This window comes from Podarcis gaigeae (genome assembly GCF_964106915.1).
Source record: "Podarcis gaigeae genome assembly, chromosome: 9".
Taxonomy (NCBI): domain Eukaryota; kingdom Metazoa; phylum Chordata; class Lepidosauria; order Squamata; family Lacertidae; genus Podarcis; species Podarcis gaigeae.
Window position 1 is genome coordinate 57373863 of NC_139685.1, and position 22292 is coordinate 57396154.

Consider the following 22292-nt stretch of genomic DNA (forward strand, 5'->3'; position numbering starts at 1 on the left):
TGCAATGTGATTCCAGAAAAACTGTTGTAAGGCTATCAACACATTTACCCTGAATTTAGAACCCTTGGCTCTTGATTTGTGTTGCTTGCCTACACAAGTACAGAGGCCTTTCTGCTGCAGACATTTTCCTTGAAAATGTGGAAAGCTGGAAGGAACCATGTGGCAGCCCTTTTTTACTCATTTTGCCCCTTCATGCCAGTAATGACTGACTAGGGCTGAAATCTTCCTTCCTCCTCATTGTGGAAGGCTAGAATTTTTATTTGCAAGAAATCAGGGCTTCAGGAAGCTGGTTAAAAAAAACCCCACACCTTCTGCTGGCTTTGTTGCAGAAGCAACAAACTTCCTTAAACTCCCTACCCCTTATCTTTTGTTTGAAACCAATATCTTTCAAGAACGTACATATCGTTCGCTGGGCTTTTCAGCATTAATCAAGGTGTTTGAAGAGCCACTTTCCTCATCTTCTTTCTCGTGCAGAAAATATTGAAGTTCGGTTATGTTCTGTGCAGCTAGAAGCGTAGACTCCTGGAAATAATGAAAACGATGAAATGGGCAAAAGATGTCCGTGCTCAGGTGTAAACACAAATGGAAGAGAATGCACATGAAGGAACTGAAACAGCTAGGTCAAGCTTGGGCAATTTGTGGCCCATCCAGATATTAATGGACTGCAACTCCCATCTGACCAGTGTGGCCAATGGTCAAAGATGATGGGAATTGTAGCCCAGGAAGATCTGGAGGTTCCCTACCTATGTGCAAAGCAGTCTACATTCCCCTCCAGTGCTAGCATGTGTTTCAGTGGATGTCATCCCCACTAAGGAAGCTAGAAGTCTGTTTGACTTGATATACACTTAAAACAGAATGAGGTGCACCAATGGATAGCACGTTTCAGAGGATCTCGTGTGAAAAGTTCTACCCAAGCAGGAAACTATCCCTGCAAAGACCGGACTCTGCTACAATCTCTTTCGTTTAGATTTGTCATATTTCCTAGTTTGTCATATTTTCCTAGTTTTCAGTTTTTCCCTTGCTTACACCACCCTGCAAACCACCAACTTATTCTGCACCAGGCCTTTAACAAAGGATGAGGAACCTGCGGCCCCTGCAGATGTCCACTTCTCATCCACCCCAAACAGCACGAGCAACAGTCAGTGATAATGGGAGCTGTTGTCAAGCAGCATACAGAGTGACATGGAGCCACTCATGCCTTGGACTAATATAGCCCTAAAAGCTTTTGCCAGGAGCCACACTAATTGAGGTCTAACCTTCATATCATTATGCAACTTGAGAATTCATCCTGGTCTTTTGATTTAAAATGTCTCATTCAGTGGATTCAAGTTTCACACTCATTCAGAAGCAGCTAATATTTGCTTGCAACATGCAAGTAGCAAATGGATTCTTTTTTTAGTTGTGCTGCGTTAACACTCACCTTCAGATGCTGTAGAGACACCGAAATATTCTTCACGCAGAGTTTGACCGTCTTTTCCAGACTTCTAAATAACTTCTCCTCTTTATTAAATGTTTCATCTTTCACCTAAAACACAGGGCAACACCGAGATCAGGAGCAGAGGCCACTCATTAGTAATTGGTGGAGTAACCCTAACACTAGCAGAGATATTGCATAAAGTATTTCTGCATTCCTTCCACTGAAGCTACAAGAATAGGAGGTTGGACGATTCTGTTGTCATTTTTATCTATGGTTTTTTGTTTCTTCTGGATGCAGACAAACCATTGTTAGTCTTAGCTAGCAAGACACCTTCAGACTTTGGCTTATGTAACTGACTTGTTTCAATCAAATGAAATGCTAAAACATGGCTAACTGGAAGCTTTTGTGTCAATTTTCAATCTCCTCCTCACAGCTGCATCAGAGAGGGGAGGAATGCATAAGTCCAAGGCTCACACAAGCTCATTCACAGAACGGCCTCGGCCCAGTATACCTGAAAGAGCGTCTCCACCCCCATCGTTCTGCCCGGACACTGAGGTCCAGTGTTGAGGGCCTTCTGGCAGTTTCCTTGCTGTGAGAAGCCAAGTTACAGGGAACCAGGCAGAGGGCCTTTTCAGTAGTGGCACCCACCCTGTGGAACACCCTCCCACCCAATGTCAAACAGAAAAACAACTACCAGACTTTTAGAAGACATCTGAAGGTAGCCCTGTTTAGGGAAGCTTTTAATAGACTATTGTATTTTAATCTTCTGTTGGAAGCAGCCCAGAGTGGCTGGGGAAACCCAGCCAGATGGGCGGGGTATAAATAATAAATTATTATTATTATTTAATAATAATAATAGAAATTCTCATGCATGCATACATGCATATGCAAATATCTACGACTGTGACAGTGAAGCAGATATGAAGTAGGGGAACAGCATTGCCCTAGAATTGGGGCAGTGCCAAACTTCTCTCTGGACCACTCATGCAGAAATGTGAACCCCTTTCATGAGATAGAAGCCATAGTGTGTGGCATGAAGTTGTCACACCTGACCTCCTGATAGCTGTGTTTCTGCTACTTATTTAGGAGGTACAGGGAGAGGGATTGAGGCAGCAGGGAAGTTGACACAGTGCAAATGTATCGGCAGCAGCATTGGATTGGCTCTGCCAGTACAATTTGCACCACGCCAACCTACCCACCACCTCTCTCTTCTGGTACGCAGCAGTGACTCAACTTTCAGGAGATCAGGTGAGCACGACAACCCCAACATGCCGCCCGCTACAGGATAAAAGATTTTGAACATAGTGTGGATTGCAAGGCCATCCCGCTGCAGTTCATAAACGCCTGCTAACCTCATGCATGTTTGGAAAACACACGTTCGCAAATGCAACTGTTAAAAGTTTTAACAGCAAAAAGAAAAGGAGGAGTGGGAAGCTTAAGAGAAGTGACAGAAATTTCCTTTTGCTTGTTAAGTAGGGTCAGCAAGATATCAGAGAAGCATGGGGTTGATTTTATGACACTTGCCTAGACTTTCATCTTTATGGTGCTCTCTTAGCTTGCATAAAAATGTATACGAGCAATGCATCATTTTATATCGTGCATTTGTCTGTCCCTCTGCTCATTACTGTACTTCTGCAGAATTAATACTTGCGCCAAGTTTGAGAGAGACTCCTATTATTTCAGAGGCTGACCAATACTTGCCCCGATTTGTAAAAGAAGGTTGGCATTTTTATTTGCTTCAGTTTTCTTTCTTTGTGTAGAAGAGAGAAAAAGAGAGAGAGAGAGAAGATGACGGCAACAACCTTGGAAGTGTCAAATCTGGTCTTCTCTTCTAATGCAGTAGGAGTTGCTGCAGATGTCAGAGATGTGAAATGTGAGTGCTCTGAGCCTCTAATTAAAGGGGGGGGGAAGGATGCTCAGTCATTCATAAAAGCATCATCTCCCCCCCCCCCACTCAAAGTGTTTCTCCAGTATTTGAGTTTGAAAAGTGCTTGCAAAAAGAACACCAAACCAGAGAGAATTTACTGTCTGAATAAAAATAGCTTCTCTTCGCAATTAAGGACATTTCACGGTGGCTGGCATTGGAAGGCTGCGAGTGCTGCTAGCAGATAGTTATAACTTGCATGTGTGTGTGTGTGTGTGTGTGTTGTGTAGTTTGGAAGATGTGGGAGAGTCACATGGCTCATCCAAACAGGCCTCACTCTGGGAACTGGGAAAACTACATTAACGGCCAGTGCTATTTTTCTAGAAAACATCTCCCCTGTTCTCTTATAATGCAATGGTGGCCACCTGAGAGTTGCTGGAAGAGAGTTTTGCTGAGTTCTGGCTGAAAAAACCCCTGGTCCTAGTCTCCATGGTCCAAATGTAACATAGGATTTAATTCACAATGGCCACCATCAGTTTGCACAGCTGATAAGGCCGCATTCATTGCCCACACTCTTCTCAAGAGCCATCATAATGCCTCTTACTTGCCAGGATGGAGAGATTTTTGTCTGCATGTGTGTAGAAACCTTTAGCCTTTGTGTGGCTTAGCATACTATATCAATGTAATCATTCCATCCATTGCTGTGCCCATTTTTTACTCTAGTGTCACATACTATGACTTCCAGCCCTGCCCACTCCTGACACGTGGCCTCACAGAAGGTTGCCAGTGGGGGAATGCGCCCCTTGTTTGAGAAACATGAATACAATATCCATTTGGATTCCTGAATTCCTTTGCAAAACAGGGAGCCATGCTGTGCTGCAGAGCCAGAATGAATGTTGCCTGCCTCTTCCTGCCACAATAAATCTATTAATGATGGACAACCCCATCATATGAGCAACTGCAAAGACTGTGTGATTGCAGCTACCTGGCTCCAAGGGGGTGACAGTGATGGGTGGACACTCCTGAACCTCTGTGCTGCATCAACAAGCCCATTGCACAGCAGAAGACACAATACAAGCATTGCCCCTTCTTATCCCATTGGACAAGCAGCCCCATCAGAAACCCAGGACTTCTTCTGAAAATGCCAAGCACAGGGCTATCAATGAGCCTTGTGCTGCAGTACCCAGTGGGCAGTCCTGTCTGCCTGTCGAATTTGATCTGCAAGACCGACCCTGATTAGGGGTCTGGCCAATGGAGCAAAAAAACCTCTCCACTCCTAGTTTACACCCTTTAAAACACTCTGTAAAGAAAAATGCCAGACACCTAAATACCTGAGGTTCTCCTCCAGTCAGAATTTTCAGATGGCCAGTTACTCTCTTCGATTTTTTACTAATCGAGTGAATGTTTAGTCTTGAAAATTTCTCTTTTAGAGATTCATCTTCATCATTTTTCTTATACTTCAGCACTGCAATTAGGAAAAAACCACATCAATACATCAAATCTGCATTTATATGGGGCTGATCCTACTGTCCTTCAAAGTCATGAAGAGACCAACAAAAGACAGGGAGAGATGAAGGTTACTACCTATGGAAATAACAAGGATAATGAAAATCATTGTGGCCATATAAGCTTTTAAAAATCCATCTCTCTAATTGTTCCTGTTGTTTGTAGTAGCTCCTTTGATGCTATTTACTGCAGAACATATAATTCCGTGTGCTATAATAATTTTCATGCCTTCACGATTTTAATCCCTAGTGAATCTGCTTGACAGAAGCTGAAACATAACAAGAAAAAAATGCCCCAACTTTCTTATACACCTTATGCAAATGCAAGAATCCAATGGTGGACCTGAAACAAATATAATATTTCATTTTCTCCCTCACTAGTTAAGACTAGTAGGCTGTAAGTCAAATACTGTATGCTGTTTTTCTCAAACATCTGGGGTCACCTAGCTGGTAACTTGAAAAACAGAATGTTGAAGAAGATGGACTTTGGTTTAATTCTGCAAGGCACACACTAACATCTTTAACGGACCCATTTAATTATCACGGTCAGTGGCCGTGTTCAGATAAATTATGGTTTATCACACCATGAATAAGACTTACATCCTGCCCCACTTAGCTAATCCTGACCTACTCCTCTCCTCTCTCACCATGCAATGGAGTTCAGAGGCTTTCACATTAGGAAGTTTATTTTCATTAAATATAGCAGGCATGGCCAACAGGTAGATCCTGATCGTGATCTACCGGTAGATCACTAGCAGATTACCGGCTCCCCCCAAAGAAGCCCAATAACTTTGGCTCCCCTAAAAAAAGCTAAACATTTTAGCCCTGCAGCCCATAAAAAGAAGCTCAACAACTTTGACCTGAACTCCCGAAAAGGGGGTAGATCACTGCCAGTTTTTAACTCTGCGAGTAGATCGCAGTCTCTTGGGAGTTGGCCACCCCGAAATATACTTTGCATTGTTGTCCAAACCCAGAAAAACCAGACAACTTCAAACCATGGTTTATGAAGCTGCCTTGTTTCTACTAACCATAGTTGAGTTTAGCCAGATTATTGTTTAGACACACCCTAAACTGTGGTTAAACTAAAATGGAAGCTTCCAAACTGCTTCTCACAGAGCATGCACCCAAACTGACATGGAAAGGCAGTTGAAACATAGGTTGAAGCAAAGACTTGTTGTAGTTTTGTGAGCACAAGCCAAAAATTACAAGAACCCCACTGGATAAGGCCAAAGGTCCATATGTCCAGCATCATGTATTCTCCAGCAGCCAATGAGATGCTTCTGAAAAGCCCTCAAGCCGGGTTCGAAGGAAATAGCCTTTTCCTGCAATTACCCCACATTGTTGACACTGTCTTACCTAAATCCTTTCTTCTTTTAAGTTCATTTATATTTGTATTCATGCCTTTCACAGCAACCAAGGCACCCTGCAATGCTGTGTGGTCCAGGTGGGACCTGGGAGTTGCATTCAAGAGCTCACATAGCAACAAGGGATACTTCATCACACGTTGGATGGGTTTGATCATCAGAGATCCCATGTCCAGCAGATTTGGTTTCCCCCTGAAATTTAAACAAAGCCCTGCTAAGTCAACAAATGAGTTCCTGAAGGTGGGGGAGAGAAAGGTCTTAGTTCCCTGTAGTGGCTCCTTTCACAACAAATCCATAACTGGTGAAGCTATTCCCTTTACTGTAAAATATCTAGTGGATGAAAGAATATATGAACTTTGGAAAAACAAACAACTGTTATCATGAGTCATTCTAATTGCAGGTATACCTGCTGCTAGCTAATGCTTTATATTCTTTATTGATGTGGCTAATGCTTCCAGCTGCTGGATGCTAGGAGCATTTTCACCCCTGTAAAAATTACGATTAGTTGTCACAATCAACCATTTAGTTTTCTTCCACTTGCCATTTAAGCCTTCTTGATAGCTGGAAAAAAAAGTATACACAGAAGTTTCAAGAAACAGGACCCTAGAGTGCTAAAACAGTGTTTAGGGTGCTGCATGTGAGATCATATGATTGCTTCCCTCTTAAGTGAACAGCAAGCTATGGTGGCTATCGTCTGTCCCCACTACATAAGTACTCAGTTTGACTTTGCCAAACAGATGACATCTTTAAGCGTACCTTTTTATTACATTTTCACATCAAAGCCTGACCTCTGGTCAGTCACTTTGCTGCTGCATGGCAGGGGATAGAGGGCAAGGAGGGAGGCAATATTGTCAAGATTAAATGCACCTTGTGTTATTAGAAAGTTGGCAACCCTAATATAGAAGCAACATCATGGTCAGCTTCTGTATTTGGCAACCCAGTAAGTCAATGCTTGCTTGCAGCATATATGCTTCTGATATATTCATTCTTTATTAGTACACAGTTGTACCTTGGAAGTCAAACAGAATCCGTTCCAAAATGTTTGGAAACCAAAACGCAGCTTCTGATTGGCTTCAGGAAGCTCCTGAAGCCAATCAGAAGCCCCGCTTCCCAAAATAGCTCGCTGGAACAGTCACTTCTGGGTTTGCGGCGTTCGGGAGCTAAGCTGTTCCAAAACCAAGGTATGACTGTATAATGTTTTTAAGGCATACATCAAAGCCTTTCATTCTGTCGTATCTTTTCATTTTAAACAGTTTCATTCTTTCCTCTCCTTCATCTAAAACACCTAAAAAATCTTAAAATTCCAGCAAAGATGCAAGCTGGGGAAGATTTAGGCTTGTTGGGAAAAGGTCTTCAGTAGATGCTGGAAAGACAGCAGAGACAGCCATGTCTAATAGTGAACAGGAGTGAATTCCAAAGGGTTGATGCCACAACATCAATGGCATGATTCCTACATCGTTTGGAAAGGACCTCTTGATAAGATGGCATTGGGTGATAGGATCTTCAAAAAATAAAAATAAAATCCAGCATTAGCAACCTTACTCTTCCTTGCTTGATGCTGCACCAAATATAGAGTTCTGCTTCTGCAGCACAACTGATTTTAAAACAGCAGCAGCAGCAACTTGAAATTACTGTTGTTTTCCTCAGAAAACCCATACGAATGCAAATATTTAAAAGCAGCTTCAGGAATGGCATGAGATAGATTTCAAGTGTGCCTTTGCTTCCACAGTTAGTCTTTGGATGGCTTCCCAAGTGATAAACAGCTCTCTGCTTGCATTTCCGCATGCCAAAATCTAGCAATATGTGTTGGAAAGATAGGAAGTTTGCGAAAAGATAATGTTTCCCTGGGGCATGAATTGCTACCCAGTTCAGCCCATCTAATTTGACCGAGTCAGATTACCCAGCGATAACGCTCCTTAGATTTGTTGTGTTTTTAACATGCATGTTTTTGCATTACACTGCAACCCTGGAGAGGGAAGGAAGGAGAGATAGAGAGGGAAGACAGTCTCCCTGCATAAGTTAAAACAGACCTGTAGCATCTTGTGACATACATTGTGCAGAAAATTAAGCCGATAATTCATTTGTGATGCTTCTTCAGCCATACACCGTCTTCATGCGGATTTAGTAAAAAAATTCTAGCACCATAGGTAGCTACACTGATCTCATCGCAAATCGCTGCTACTCCTTTACACTCATATTAACGCAGCTGGCTTAATTCTGACAGAATCCACTTCCTCTGCAGATGGCAGGCAATGAAATGAAGTCATATGCTGAATAACAACATGTAGCTTCTCCCCTCTCCCCCCTTCAAAAAAACCCTTGAAGTTGATGCAGTTGTAAAATGGAATAACCTCATGTTCTGTCGCCCTGAGCAACTTGAAAGGAGGACAGGGGGCACAAAATGGAATGATGATCACAGATATTCTCGATTCGTGAAAAACCCAGGTAATCAGGCCATCGTTTGAAATCCTCTTTTCCTAAAGCCCTATCTGCGCCATACGCTGAAAGCACTTTTGTACCACTTTAAACAGCGAAGCCTTCCTCCAAAAGAATCCTGTTTTAGAGACTAGTGAGCTCAAAGACAGTCACTGGAACTGATCTTGAACATTGACTTGGGGCAGGGAAGCAAAGTTTTGAATTTGGTGGACTAAGCCTCTTTAGCTCCCCAATACTAAAATGGAGATTCTTAGCAGAAGTCAGCAAACGATGGGTTAAACTCAACAGGATGAATCATTTTTTCAGAGGCTCAAGCAGGAGGTTGGGGAGAGAGCTGCTTGAAAGCCATTTTCCAAGCAGCAAAAAAGCTTTCAAATAGTGCTGTGCTGTGCTTTGAAGTCTCAACAACTGGTCCTTCAAGGCACAGCATCACCTGGCATTGGAAGTGGGTGGCCTGTCTAATAAAATTCCATTTTACAGTTTAGTATTATTTTTATCTTGAATTACATCTTGGAAGCGCACCATGATCATTTCCTTGCTTAGGCCCTCTAAACATATTGATCCGACCCGGCTGTAAGTATTTTGCGGGAACAAGTCAAGCACATACTGAGAACTTTAAAGGTAAAGGTAAAAGGACCCCCGACCATTAGGTCGAGTCGTGGCCGACTCTGAGGTTGCGGTGCTCATCTCGCTTTATTGGCCGAGGGAGCCGGCGTTAGTCCGCAGACAGCTTCCGGGTCATGTGGCCAGCATGACTAAGCCGCTTCTGGCGAACCAGAGCAGCGCATGGAAACGCCGTTTACTTTCCCGCCAAAGCGGTACCTATTTATCTACTTGTACTTTGACATGCTTTCGAACTGCTAGGTTGGCAGGAGCAGGGACCGAGCAACAGGAGCTCACCCTGTCACAGAGATTCGAACCGCCGACCTTCTGATTGGCAAGTTCTAGGCTCTGTGATTTAACCCACAGCACCACCTGCATCCCACTGAGAACTGAGAACTTTACATCTGTGCAATTAAAGTGGACTAAAGGAGTCTTGTTGTTCTAATGCAGGGTTTCCCAAACTTGGGTCTCCAGCTCTTTTTGGACTACAACTCCCATCATCCCTAGTTAGCAGGACCAGAGGTCAAAATGATGGGAAATCCCTGTTCTAATGCAACAAGTATAGTTGTTGTTGTTTTTAAATTTGACTTTCTGCAGTTTGGAAAGCAACTGAAATATGTGAGATAAACAAATCATTAATGGGAAAATGTATAAACACTCTGCAAGCAAAACAGGAGGAATTTAGGAGGAACGCTCATTGTTGTATGATCACTTCAAAAACAATTTGAAATGAATGCTCAATAAGGACTGGGCATAATCTAACCACTGCATAAGCTTTATAAAAGCAAATCACAATGAATGATGAATAATTGGTTTATCTATACAGCAGTGTTCATTCTCAGATGTTGTTGGGCTACAACTCCCATTATCCTCAGCCATGCTAGCCCTTGGTTAGGGATGGACGTTGTAGTCCAACAACACTGGGGACCTGATGTTGAAGAACGCTAATCTAGAGGGACTCTTTGTCTCTGCTTGGGGATGTTTCCTCTATTTTATATATGAAGGGCATTTTGTTAATAATAATAATAATAATAATAACAACAACAACAACAACTAAGGCAGGAGCAACATTCATTCGTGAATCTCCTTACCTATGGCGTCCTGCTTCTCATTCCAAATAGGCTACCAGTATTTTAAACTTTCCCACAACTGGGGAAGTTGTTCCCTTGTTATGTGATAAGTGATGAACCAATATGTTCCAAGCTGCAAATAGTTTTAGAGGAGTCCAGCAAATGGGACAGCACAGTCTCTCTCTCTCTCTTCATAGAGAAGTTATCTGGTACATTATCCCAGTTTAGGGAACAACACTAGCTGGGATCTCGCACTACAGCGCACTTAGCCTAAAGGCTAATTCAGCTCTGCATTGAACTCAGCGACGGTTATATGGGCAGAGAAAGAACCAGGCAATTTAGCTTGACAGCTTGGGGGAGCTGCTACCACGCAAGAAAGTACAATATTTCTCTCTGCTTAAACTGAGCGGCAAACATCTATCCTCAGAAGAATTCTGATTTCATCGTGGCCACATATTATTTCTGTGTGCGACTGTCAAAAAATTATTCACAGATCTCACAGAGGTATTTATTCTGCTATAATCGCCAATCTGCTGCCTTTGCTGTGAGTTATGGGGCTCGGCACAGAGGCAAGAGAAAGGGTTACTGTGAAGCTGAAATGTCTTGGAGGCAGGTGTTTCCAGGCCAGGAATCCACAAGCTAAAGTGCTCATTAGGGTTTCCAAGAACAGGGACTGTTATTGTGCCTGGATTGTGAAAGCCAGAAGGTTTCATGGGTCCCTCTTATTCAGCCACCACGGGGTCATCCATAAACTGGCCTCTGAAAGGTAATTGCTGATGAATTATTGACCAATTTACATCCCATGTGCAACTCACAGTTTATGGCATCTGTTTTTGAAGGTGATAAACACACATTAATTTGTGGAAGTGCGGCACAAGCAATTTGTGGCAAGTCTGTGCTCTTCTCACACACACACACACACACACACACACAGGCTTTTCTCTCTCTTTTACAGTGGTACCTCAGGTTACATACGCTTCAGTTTACATACGCATCAGGTTAGAGACTCCGCTAACCCAGAAATATTACCTCGGGTTAAGAACTTTGCTTCAGGATGAGAACAGAAATCGTGGTGCAGCAGCGCGGCAGCAGCAGGAGGCCCCATTAGCTAAAGTGGTGCTTCAGGTTAAGAACACTTTCAGGTTAAGAACGGACCTCCGGAACGAATTAAGTACTTAATCTGAGGTGTCTATGGCTTGTCTTTTGTGTAAAGCTCCACAATCTTCACTCAGAATCTCTTGATCTTTATCTGGAGAGGAAACTTTTTTATTTCTGCCTCATCCCATGCAAGAGGAATCTATTGGATGGACCCATTCATGCAACACAGACATTCAGTTTCCTGTAAATCCCCAGAAAACTCATCCACAGTGCATGGGAGGGGATTATTTTCAGCCTGAGGCAAAAAAAGTGGGCAGGACAACAGGTGTGACACATACCTCTGTACAGTAAGCTACACTGCAGCCAGTAGCATGAAGAATAGCAAGAAAGAGGCATTATCACAGTTCAATGCACTGAGGCGGGCATGTGGGTAGGACCAGTGAAGGGTGTGACCTAAGATGAAGGGATGTGGCCTAGAGTGGAGGTATGGCCTGGGGAGAAATGTATGGAGTGGCCTACAAGACCATTTTGGACAGGGCTGTAGCTAGGGGGTGGTGAGGTGGGACCCCGCCAGGGGCGCAGGCGAGAGGGGGGGGGAGCAAAATTGGCTTAAAATATGTCCATAAATAAAAATTTTGTTTATTGCTTCATAAGAAAAGGTTTTTAATAGAGGGTGAATTGAACTGAGGTGGGGGTTGGAGGAGAGGCGGAAAGAAGAGCTAATTTGTCAGTGGCTAGGGGGCGCAATCTGGACAGTTCTAGCAGGGGCGCAATATCACCTCTGATTTTGGAACCCCTGGCCTCAAGTTCCCAACCTCCAGCCCAGTGTACTCTTTTCATGGATCAGTCAGATATCAATCTGGCAGCATAACATATCCCCCCCCCTGAGATGACAGCCTGATGAAGACTGCACAAAAGCCATTTCCATTGCTTTAAATTCAGCTAAAAATAACCCCGTCAACTGTCCCCTTGCTCCTTTGCATCTTGCTCAATGGCACAAATATCAGGGCTAAGAGGAAGAGAACAGTAGTCTCTGCTTTCGTAGAAATCCAGCTGGAAATCTGGAATTTCAGGGGGAAATGATTGAGACACGTGAAGCAGCAAAGCCACAGCTCAAGTCCTCTTGTCCCAAGGGTCTTCAGCAGAAGAATATTGTACCCTTCCCAACCAGTGGTTTTTGGAACTGCAGATTTATTTGTGTATTTGAATTTTTATTCTCTGCAGTTTCATAAAATATATCAAAGTGGTTTTCAACATAAAATACAATAAAATCCACCTATAAATATTTCCTTTTGAAAAAACCAGTCAAATTATTTTGAATGTAATTCTTGCTTTTATGCTTTGTTCTGGTACTACTTAGGCTCACCTTCAGTTTGAAGGGGGAAAGTGGGATGTAATTTATGAATGAATGAATAAATGAATGAATCATACCAATTTCCCAAACATGCTGCAAGTGCTGTTGGATTCCCACTCACATTAGCCCCAGTCAGCATCTCCAGATGTGTACCTCAACAAAATCTGAAGGACCATAGGTTCCTCACCCCTGCTGTCCCTCACCCACCTCCCTTCAGATGTTTTGCTCTGCAGCTCCCATCAGCCCTGGCTAGCAAGGTAAAAATGTAATAATAATAATAACAAAAAAGAAATATGGTACATACCCTTCTTCATATATCTTTCTGCCAAGAGAGAGAGAGAGAGAGAGAGAGAAACAGAAGGATCTGTTAACAGTCTGATCTTCATTATATTGATTTAAATGGCCAAGTCCACATGTAATGCTAAAACATTCTCTTTACAAGGATACAGTGCAGTAAGCCTTGATTCCTGAGCTCCCCGCTCCAGTGCAAAGAGGAGACTGAAAGCTTTCATTTCTGTTATAGATTAATCATAGTTTAGGGTAACATCCGTACCCTAAACTGTGGTTAATGTTAACTACGGATTATTTTTTTAACAAGCCAGATTCTTAAACCATACTTTAAAAAGCTAAACTGATTCAACCAATCATAGTTAACATTAAACACAGTTAGAGTTCAGATGACATGGCCAACGGTATAAGCTAAAATTAAAAGCTTTCAAACTATTCCTTGTAGCCATGCAGCAGGAGGAGGGAGAAGCAAGCGAACCAGACTGCTTGCCTAGGCCTATTGTTGCAACACTAAACTATGGCTAGGTGTTATGTCCAAACTATACCAGTGGGAGTTACTTCTGAGTAGACATGTTTAGGATTTGGGAGCAAGCAGTGTTAACTTCAAGGAATACTTAAATCAACTGCATTATTACACTTCAATCACTACCAAAATAATAAGGCAACCTGCTACTAAGGCGTTTTTGTTTTTGTTTTTTACATATGTCCTAAATTAATCTTCCCCAATCTGGTGCAGCTCTGAGGTTTTGGACTGCCTGGTCAGATATTTTGGGAGTTGTAGTCTAAAGCATCTGGGAAGGCTTTTCTAGATTCTCTGGGGTTATACACAGAAGCCAAAAAGTTCCAATAAATCTGATCCTACAGCTTCCTGAAAAAGCAGTTTATAACGGGAAGGGCCATAATGAAAAGGCTTGGGGGGGGGGCAGCAAAGACAAGCCCCAATATACTTATGCACAATTTTACAAAATGAGGGTTAAGGATTTTATTATGGTGATAATTTAATTTAGACACAGATGTGTTCAGTGCATTAAAAGGATGGAATGTTTCAGTTTTAGATGGTGCTTCCCTGAAGCAACCTATTTTTTTTAAAAAAAGCCTATTTTGGTGGCATCTTGGATATTCTTTCCATTTGGGATCCCTCTAATAACAGTGAAATATATTCATATTTCCAGGAAAGGAGCATAAGTGTATGTTCCTAGTAAATGCCATAAAACTCTGGATTTATAGGAGATATTTTGTTTTATATCCATTTAAGCTCTCCCATGACAGGCAGCGAGCAAGGGATGGAAACAACCATTTGAAAAGTTCTTACTTTAAGGACAGTAGGCAGTCACGTATATGCTGCTTCAGTTCTTCGTCTTTTTCGTAGGATTCCAGCAGGATGTGTGCATCATCGTGCTGGTAACAGTAGATTTTATATGTGTCTTCTAGTAGGTCTTTCATCTGCAAAAACACTTGCCCTGTTAAAGTGCAAACAAAAAAGCCAAGAAGATGAAAAAAGCACAACGTCAGACAATTTAAGGTCTGCTTCAAATATTTGAACCTGCCAGGCCTTGATGGAAGACCTGCTCTCTGTCCCATCTACTCACGAGATCTTATATTGCAGTACAAGAGATAGGGACTTCTTGGTGGTGTCACCAAGAATGCTGCATATGAATACCTTCCTGGGCAAGATCTGCTGGTTTTCTCCTTTTGCTCCATTATCTATACATTTTAAAACCCAAAGCAGGTTTCAAAGTGCATTTTAACTCTTCTAATGTTTTCTGCTATATGCTGGGACCTTTAAGATGGGCCAGTGGTCTGACCCAACATTCTTACATTGCTAAGAATGGTGGAAGTTGTAGTATCTCTCCCTCTCTCTCTCTCTCTCTCTCTCTCTCTCTCTCTCTGTGTGTGTGTGTGTGTGTGTGCACTGATGATAGCCATTGTTTGGATGGGGGCTTTTATCTATTTCTGCAGTCACACAGAACTGGGTTCCACACAGTCACAAAAGCAAGTCACAAAAATAAAGACACAAGCCACAGTCACAAGTCAGTCCCGTAAAACGAAGAAAAAATTACAGTAAAAAAAATGAAAAAGCCACACAAACAAAAAGGCAAAAATTTTAGCAAAAACAAAAGCTCCTCTGTGTTGTGTGGGTGCTCAGGACTCAGTAGCCGATAGATTCAACAGAAAGCCTCTGATTAGCAGAGGGGGACTTAATTTATAAATGGAACACACTCAATAGGAAGCGGAACATGTTCTGCTTCCAAGGCAAAGTTCACAAACTGGAACACCTACTTCTGGGTTTGAAGCGTTCTATTTCCAAATTGTTCATAAACTAAGCTGCTCTAAAACCAAGGTACCACAGTATTTTGTTTCCCACAGTGGCCAATCAGTTGCCCACGGGAAGCCCAAAAGCAGGGCATGAGGGTAACAGCCCCAAAATGGCATTCAGAGACATCCTGTCTCCGATTCTGGAGGTAGCAGATGCAGCCATCACGACTAGCAGCCCTTGGCTATATTTGCACTCAAAAATATTTGTTTTATTTTTATTGTCTTTGTTTAAGACATTAATATCCTGCTTAATCATTATCAATTCTAAGCTCTAAAAGCAAAAACAAAAAGGAAACCACACAGAAAATGAAGCAATAAAAACTCATCATAAAACTGAAGTCTACCTTAAAATGCCTGCTGGAACAAAGAAAGTATTGGTCATGCATCTGAGGTTCAGCAAGGATGGTGCCTGTCGAATTTCAGGTGGGAAGGAGTTCCACAGGCTTGAGTCACAGCTTCTAGTATTTATGAGCCATGCAGCTCAGCCATGGCAGGAACCACCAACAGACACTTAAAGATTTATATCTCTTTCCTTCCCCACAATAACCGAACATTTGGAAACTTTTCATACTGCATTTCCATCTTTGAATATTACAGGGAAGTACAAAAGAGGAAGCGTAAGGAAATTGTGCTTCCTTTTTGCACTGCTGAGATAATGTGTGCTTTTTATCCTGCCCTTCAACACCTGACACACAGAACACACCTGCTGAACTTCTGCATGCAAGACTGCTCTTAAAGTCATAGAAGCAAGACAGAAGAAAGGAAGAAAAGAAGAAAGGGGGAGGAGAAGGCAGCCCTCTTCTTCGGCTGTAAGAGAAAACAGCAAACAAAATGAAACTATTTCCCATTTAAGTATATGACATAATTAAGAGTAAAGGTAAGGTGAGGTAAAGGTAAAGGACCCTGGATGGTTAAGCCCAGTAAAAGGTGACTATGGGGTGCGGAGCTCATCTCACTTTTAGGCCGAGGGAGCCGACGTTTGTCCACAGACAGCTTTCCGGGTCACGTGGCAAGCATGACTAAACCACTTCTGGCGCAACGGGACACCGTGACAGAAACCAGAGCGCACGGAAATGAAGTTTACCTTCCCGCCGCAGCAGTACCTTCTTATCTATTTGAACTGGTGTGCTTTCAAACTGCTAGGTTGGCAGGAGCTGGGACAGAGCAATGGGAGCTCACTCCGTCGTGGGGATTCGAACCACCGACCTTCTAATCAGCAAGCCCAAGAGGCTCAATGGCATGGACCACAGCCCCACCCTTATCCTATTAAGAGTAAGGCCCATTAGATATATAATGCAGATGCCAGTTGGTTTCTACAGTGGGTATGAAATTGTTATAACTGGTTTTTTTTTTTTATATCCAAATGTTTATATCTTATTATGAATTAAATTGTTGCATGCATGTTTCATTGGGGACGTTCTTGTTGTCCTTATTCTTTATTGTGGAAACATCTCAAGATCTGTCATAGAAAGTGATTCATAAATGACAGACAGAGAGAGAGAGAGAGAGAGAGAGAGAGAGAGAGAGAGAGAGAGAGAGATGCTGAACTATAACAGAACAAAACACGGCCTCATCTGGTATGTCAGCTGCTTAAAGGCTTGCAAATAACATTACTTTCATCTAAGAAGGAGTGCATCCCTATTGTACATTTCTTTAGGCTTCTGGCTAATTCCAGCCATCCTCTGACTTTCTTTTGTGCCTAATGACTGCGATGAATGGCAGATACCAGGGAGGGGGGAGAGGGGTGAATTCAACCGACAAGAGGTTAAATGTGCAGCTTTCATTAAAGACAGTGTGCGTCCACAATCTGGCTAAATGGGGCCATGTCCTTTATATTTCAGATATACAAAGAGAGAGCTCTCTACCACTCACATCATTTGCTTTCGTCTTTTAAGCAACAACAACATACCAGGCTCACCTAGTCAGATCACGCATGGATGTTGCAAAAACCTGAAGGTTGCTTCAAACAGCAATTCATTAAAGCGCCTCCAGACTGTGTGTATTTTGGAGGAGGGATTCAAGAACGTTAGGTTTGTGCATTTATTTATTTTATTGACTGCCTTTGTGCCTCACCTTTCCAGCCTAGTCTACCTCACAGGGCTGTGGTGAGGATAAAATGGGGGAGGGGGAGCTCATTTGAAGCAGATTAAGGGGCTCTTTTGCTCTAGTGAAACAAATCTACTTAACAAAACACACACAGAGAGAAACTTTTCATGGCTTGGAAAGTGATGGGGAAATAAACTGAAAAGTATGGGATGAAGGAATAATTAATGGGAAAAGGTATAAACACCCTGCAAACAAATCAGGGTGACTGCAGGATGAGTGTTCATAAACAAACTAAACTGGACATTTAGGACCAGTCAAATTTGATGATGGGGTGGGTTTCAGGCCAAGGAAGCCGGCGTTTGTCCGCAGGCAGCTTTCCAGGTCATGTGGCCAGCATGACTAAACTGCTTCTGGCGCAACGGGACACCGTGACAGAAGCCAGAGCGCACGAAAGCACCATTTACCTTCCTGCCACAGCGGTACCTATTTATCTACTTGCACTGGCGTGCTTTCAGTGCTGGTTTCCTATGTACAAGGAACTTTTAAACATGGGGAATTCCCCACTTGCATTCTGGAGTTAAACCAGGATGGATGGCTGTAGCAATTGTGGGAGAGTAATCAGCACTTCTCCCTGCCCCCCAAATCTCCGCTTAGCACAACCCACACTGGGAGGTGGAGGGGGGTGGACAGCTGGAAAGGGAAAGGCCCTCATTTCTCCCCTCATCATAGCCACTTTCCCTGAAAAAACTTCCAAGGTAGGGTATTCAACTTGATGAAACTACACAAATTTAAAAAAGAGGGGTGTAGGAAGCATTTGAAAGTAAGCAAAAAATAATAATTTAGGTAGCCAACATGTTCTGTTAAGACAAAAACAATCTAAAAGTAATATTGTTCTTAGGAACCACTTCAAAGTTCACTTCAAAGAAGTTAACAGACTTTCAAGTCCATCGAAACTCTGAATCAGGCTGGAGGTTAAGCTGAAAAAACAAAAGGGGGGACAAGGAGACGAGAAAGCAGTTGTTGGGCAAGGTGAAAATGATCTGGTCTTTAAATAGAAGGCAGGTGGATGGCGGGGAGATGTTGCTCATTAACCTTAGGGTGCCCTTGGTATAAATCAGGGGTGGAGGACCATTCTCAGGTCAAGGGCCACTTTCCCTTCTGGGGAACCTTCCAAGGGCCGCATGCACCAACTGGAAGGCTTGGCTGGAAGCAGCTGGAATGAGAAAGACTAATTTAGTCACACATCCCCTCTAACCTCCATCTCTAGGCAAGAAGGAAGCATGTCTGAGTTCAAAGACACGGTCAAGGCAAAAACAGTCAAGGAGGGTGCAAAGCAGGGCAAGAGAGGGGTCTGGATGGGCAAGGGGAGCAGCCTGGGGTGAGGAAGGGAGGCCTGGAGGGAGGGATGCAGTCAGCACCCAAGCAGAAGGTTTCCCATCCATGCTGAAAACAGAAGACTAGGTGAGGCACAGCTGCTTTGGATGCATTTGACTCTGGCACTATTCGGACACATGTGGGTTAAAAACTTGCATTATATCAGGTGGGGAGAACCTGTAGCCCTTCAAGTGTTGTTGGACCATGGGTCTCATCATCCCTGATCACTGGCTAAATGGCCTCGGCCCAGTATACCTGAAGGAGCGTCTCCACCCCCATCATTCAGCCCAGACACTGAGGTCCAGCGCTGAAGGCCTTCTGGTGGTTCCCTCACTGAGAGAAGCCAAGTACAGAGAACCAGGCAGAGGGCCTTCTCGGTAGTGGCACCCGCCCTGTGGAACACCCTCCCACCAGATGTCAAAGAGAAAAACAACTACCAGACTTTTAGAAGACATCTGAAGGCAGCCCTGTTTAGGGAAGCTTTTAATGTTTGATGGATTACTGTATTTTAATATTCTGTTGGAAGCTGCCCAGAGAGGCTGGGGAAACCCAGCCAGATGGGCGGGGTATAAATAAATTATTATTATTATTGTTATGTAGTGAAGTTTCACGCTGGGCCAGCAGGGGGATACTGTATATAGTTTTCACTCAGGTCTGTAGATAGTTTTCACTCAGGTCCACGTCAGTTATTTTAGGCGGGAACTCTGGGCTGTTGTTGCTACAATGTTGACAGCCGGCTGCCTATAAAAGCAGGCCGGCTGAGCTGTTTGCAGTCAGTTCTATTCCAGCTTACAAAATAAAGAGCTACCTTGGAGAAGTCGCTGTGTCGTCTACTATGTCAACCCACAACTTAACAATTATTATTATTATTACTATTATTATTATTATTACCAGACAGAGGGTCTTCTCGGTAGTGGTGATCCCCCTGTGGAACGTCCTGCCTTCAGATATCAAGGAGACAAAGAACTGCACAACTTTTAGAAGACATCTGAAGGCGGCCCTGTTTTGGGAAGATTTTAATGTTTGATGTTTTATCGTGTTTTTAATATTCTGTTGTGGTTTTCCTGGCCAGATGGGTGGAGTATACATTTATTACTTCTTCTTCTTCTTCTTCTTCTTCTTCTTCTTCTTCTTCTTCTTCTTCTTCTTCTTCTTCTTCTTCTTCTTCTTCATGAGAGATGGCACCTAACAACATCTAGAGCAGAGCTTTCCAAACCATGTGTCATGACATGCAAATGTGTTAGCTGCAGTGTGTAGGTGTATCGTGTGAACGCTTCCTGCTCTCCTCCCAGGGCTGGAAAGGGGCTAGTTTAACCTCTGGTTTGCTAGCAAAACTGAATTAAAGGTAAAGGTAAAGGGACCCCCGACCATTAGGTCCAGTCGTGACCAACTCTGGGGTTGCAGCACTCATCTCGCTTTACTGGCCAAGGGAGCCGGCGTACAGCTTCCGGGTCATGTGGCTAGCATGACTAAGCCGCTTCTGACAAACCAGAGCAGCGCACGGAAACGCCGTTTACCTTCCCGCTGGAGCGGTACCTATTTATCTACTTGCACTTTGATGTGCTTTCGAACTGCTAGGTTGGCAGGAGCAGGGACTGAGCAATGGGAGCTCACCCCGTTGTCGGGATTTGAACTGCTGACCTTCTGATCAGCAAGTCCTAGGCTCTGTGGTTTAATCCACAGCGCCACCCGCATCCCCCAAAAAAACCTGAATTACAGTACTGAGTCACAAAATGATGTCTAAAAAGTATGTCACCAACATGAAAAGTTTGGAAAGCTCTGACCTAGAGACTTGCAGGTTACCCATCTCTACTTTATATATTTGTCAGTAAAGAGATGTCCCAGTTAAGAGAGGACCAACGAACATCATCTTTTATTCCCCATGTCTTTAGCATGTAGGATCGTTACTTTCCACGCCGCATGAATCCACAGCTGGCCTCATGATTATGGGCCTGCTTTTGCTGAACGCTAATTGTTTCTTTTTTTATCCTCTAGTTATTTATTGAAAGAAATGGCAGCTTGGGAAAAAGCACGGGCTGGAGAAATGTGTGTTTTATTGCATTATCATTATTCTGTTCAGCTTCGAAGAGCTCACAGAAGACAGCAAACATACCGATTACTTGCTTGGCCGGCTCCACGTCCACCGTTGCTTCTTCCAGTGATGACAGCAGCCTGGTTGAGATCTGATGGACGGATTCAATGTTGCTAAATAAGCCGTCCACATCGAGCCTAGCAATCTGGTGAAACACAAATGTTGGACAGCAACAGTCGGGGGGGGGGGAATAGTAAGGGGATGCTGTTTATTGCTGACCCTCCCCTGCTATGCCGTTTTTGCCATTAGATGCAGTTTCAGCAAAGCCTTCTTATTAATCCTCTCATGTGGAACAATGGCTTGCATGGGCAACATTGGTTGTTTTTCTTCAATTAATACATTTCGGGCTGACACAGTTCATTGATTAAATACACAGTTATTTGAGATATTCCTTCGGGGATGCCTTGCGAAAGGAAATATTGGAATATATGTTGGATCCAGAGCAGACCTACTGAAATCAATGATACTCATCCATCATAGAATTGTAGAATTGGAAGGATCATCTAGCCCAACCCCCAGCAGTACAGGATTCCTGCCCACAGTTGTTCCTGGGTGGGCTCAAACCACCAACCTTCTGGCTAATAGCCAGACACACTAACCCATCACACCACAAGATATGGGATGATTATTGTTCAAACATTATGCCAAAGACATAAAGATGGTAAAACCCAACTTGGTGACAATTGAGGAGGAGGAGGAGGAATTATACACTTGATTTATTCTATTACTTAAAGGCAATCTCCCTTAAAAAGGTAAAGGATCCCTGACAGTTAAGTCCAGTCGCGAACGACTCTGGGGGTGCGTCACTCATCTCGCTTTACAGGCTGAGGGAGCTGGCATTTGTCCTCAGACAGTTTTTCTGGCTCATGTGGCCAGCATGTTCTGGCGCAATGGAACACCAAAACCAGGGCAGTGCACGGAAACACCATTTACCTTCCCGCTGGAGCAGTACCTATTTATCTATTTGCACTTTTTGGTGTGCTTTCAAACTGCTAGGTTGGCAGGGGCTGGGACCGAGCAACGGGAGCTCACCCCGTTGCGGGGATTCGAACCAATGACCTTCTGATCAGCAAGCCCAAGATGCTCAGTGGTTTAGACCACAGTACCATCCGCATCCCTAGAATCTCCCTTAGAAACACACAGAACAAAGCAATAGCGTAAGGGCAAAATTAAAGACATGTCATGAGAAAAATCACAAAAATCTATAAAGAGATTGCAAGCGTGGTGCCCTCCAGCTGTTGTCGGACTCCAAGTCCCATCAGTCTCAGCAGCATGGTCAATGGTCAGGGATGATGGGAGCTGTAACATCTGGAGAGCATCCCACTTTGCTGGCCCTGCTGCAAGTTAAATCAGAAATCTAATGAAGCTAAACCTAAATAGGTACAAATTTGACAGGTGTTGGAATATTCAGGACAGAAAGCCCTTCTGCACACAGCACATGTTAAACTATGGAACTTGTTCCCAC

At 43.3% G+C, this 22292-nt stretch overlaps 1 protein-coding gene across 2 annotated transcripts in view; it reads right to left on the bottom strand.

The window, feature by feature from the left end:
* The window catches only part of ARHGEF38 (Rho guanine nucleotide exchange factor 38), a 51303-nt gene that overhangs the window by 13548 nt on the left and 15463 nt on the right, over nucleotides 1-22292 (bottom strand). For both annotated transcript variants that reach the window (XM_083756493.1, XM_083756492.1), the window contains exons 3-9: nucleotides 20849-20972; nucleotides 14312-14459; nucleotides 13016-13033; nucleotides 6143-6342; nucleotides 4613-4746; nucleotides 1421-1525; nucleotides 400-522 (exon numbers count right to left, since the gene is read on the bottom strand). In XM_083756493.1, coding sequence (XP_083612619.1) covers nucleotides 400-522; nucleotides 1421-1525; nucleotides 4613-4746; nucleotides 6143-6342; nucleotides 13016-13033; nucleotides 14312-14459; nucleotides 20849-20972 — 852 coding nt within the window. The remainder of the gene's footprint in view (nucleotides 1-399; nucleotides 523-1420; nucleotides 1526-4612; nucleotides 4747-6142; nucleotides 6343-13015; nucleotides 13034-14311; nucleotides 14460-20848; nucleotides 20973-22292) is intronic.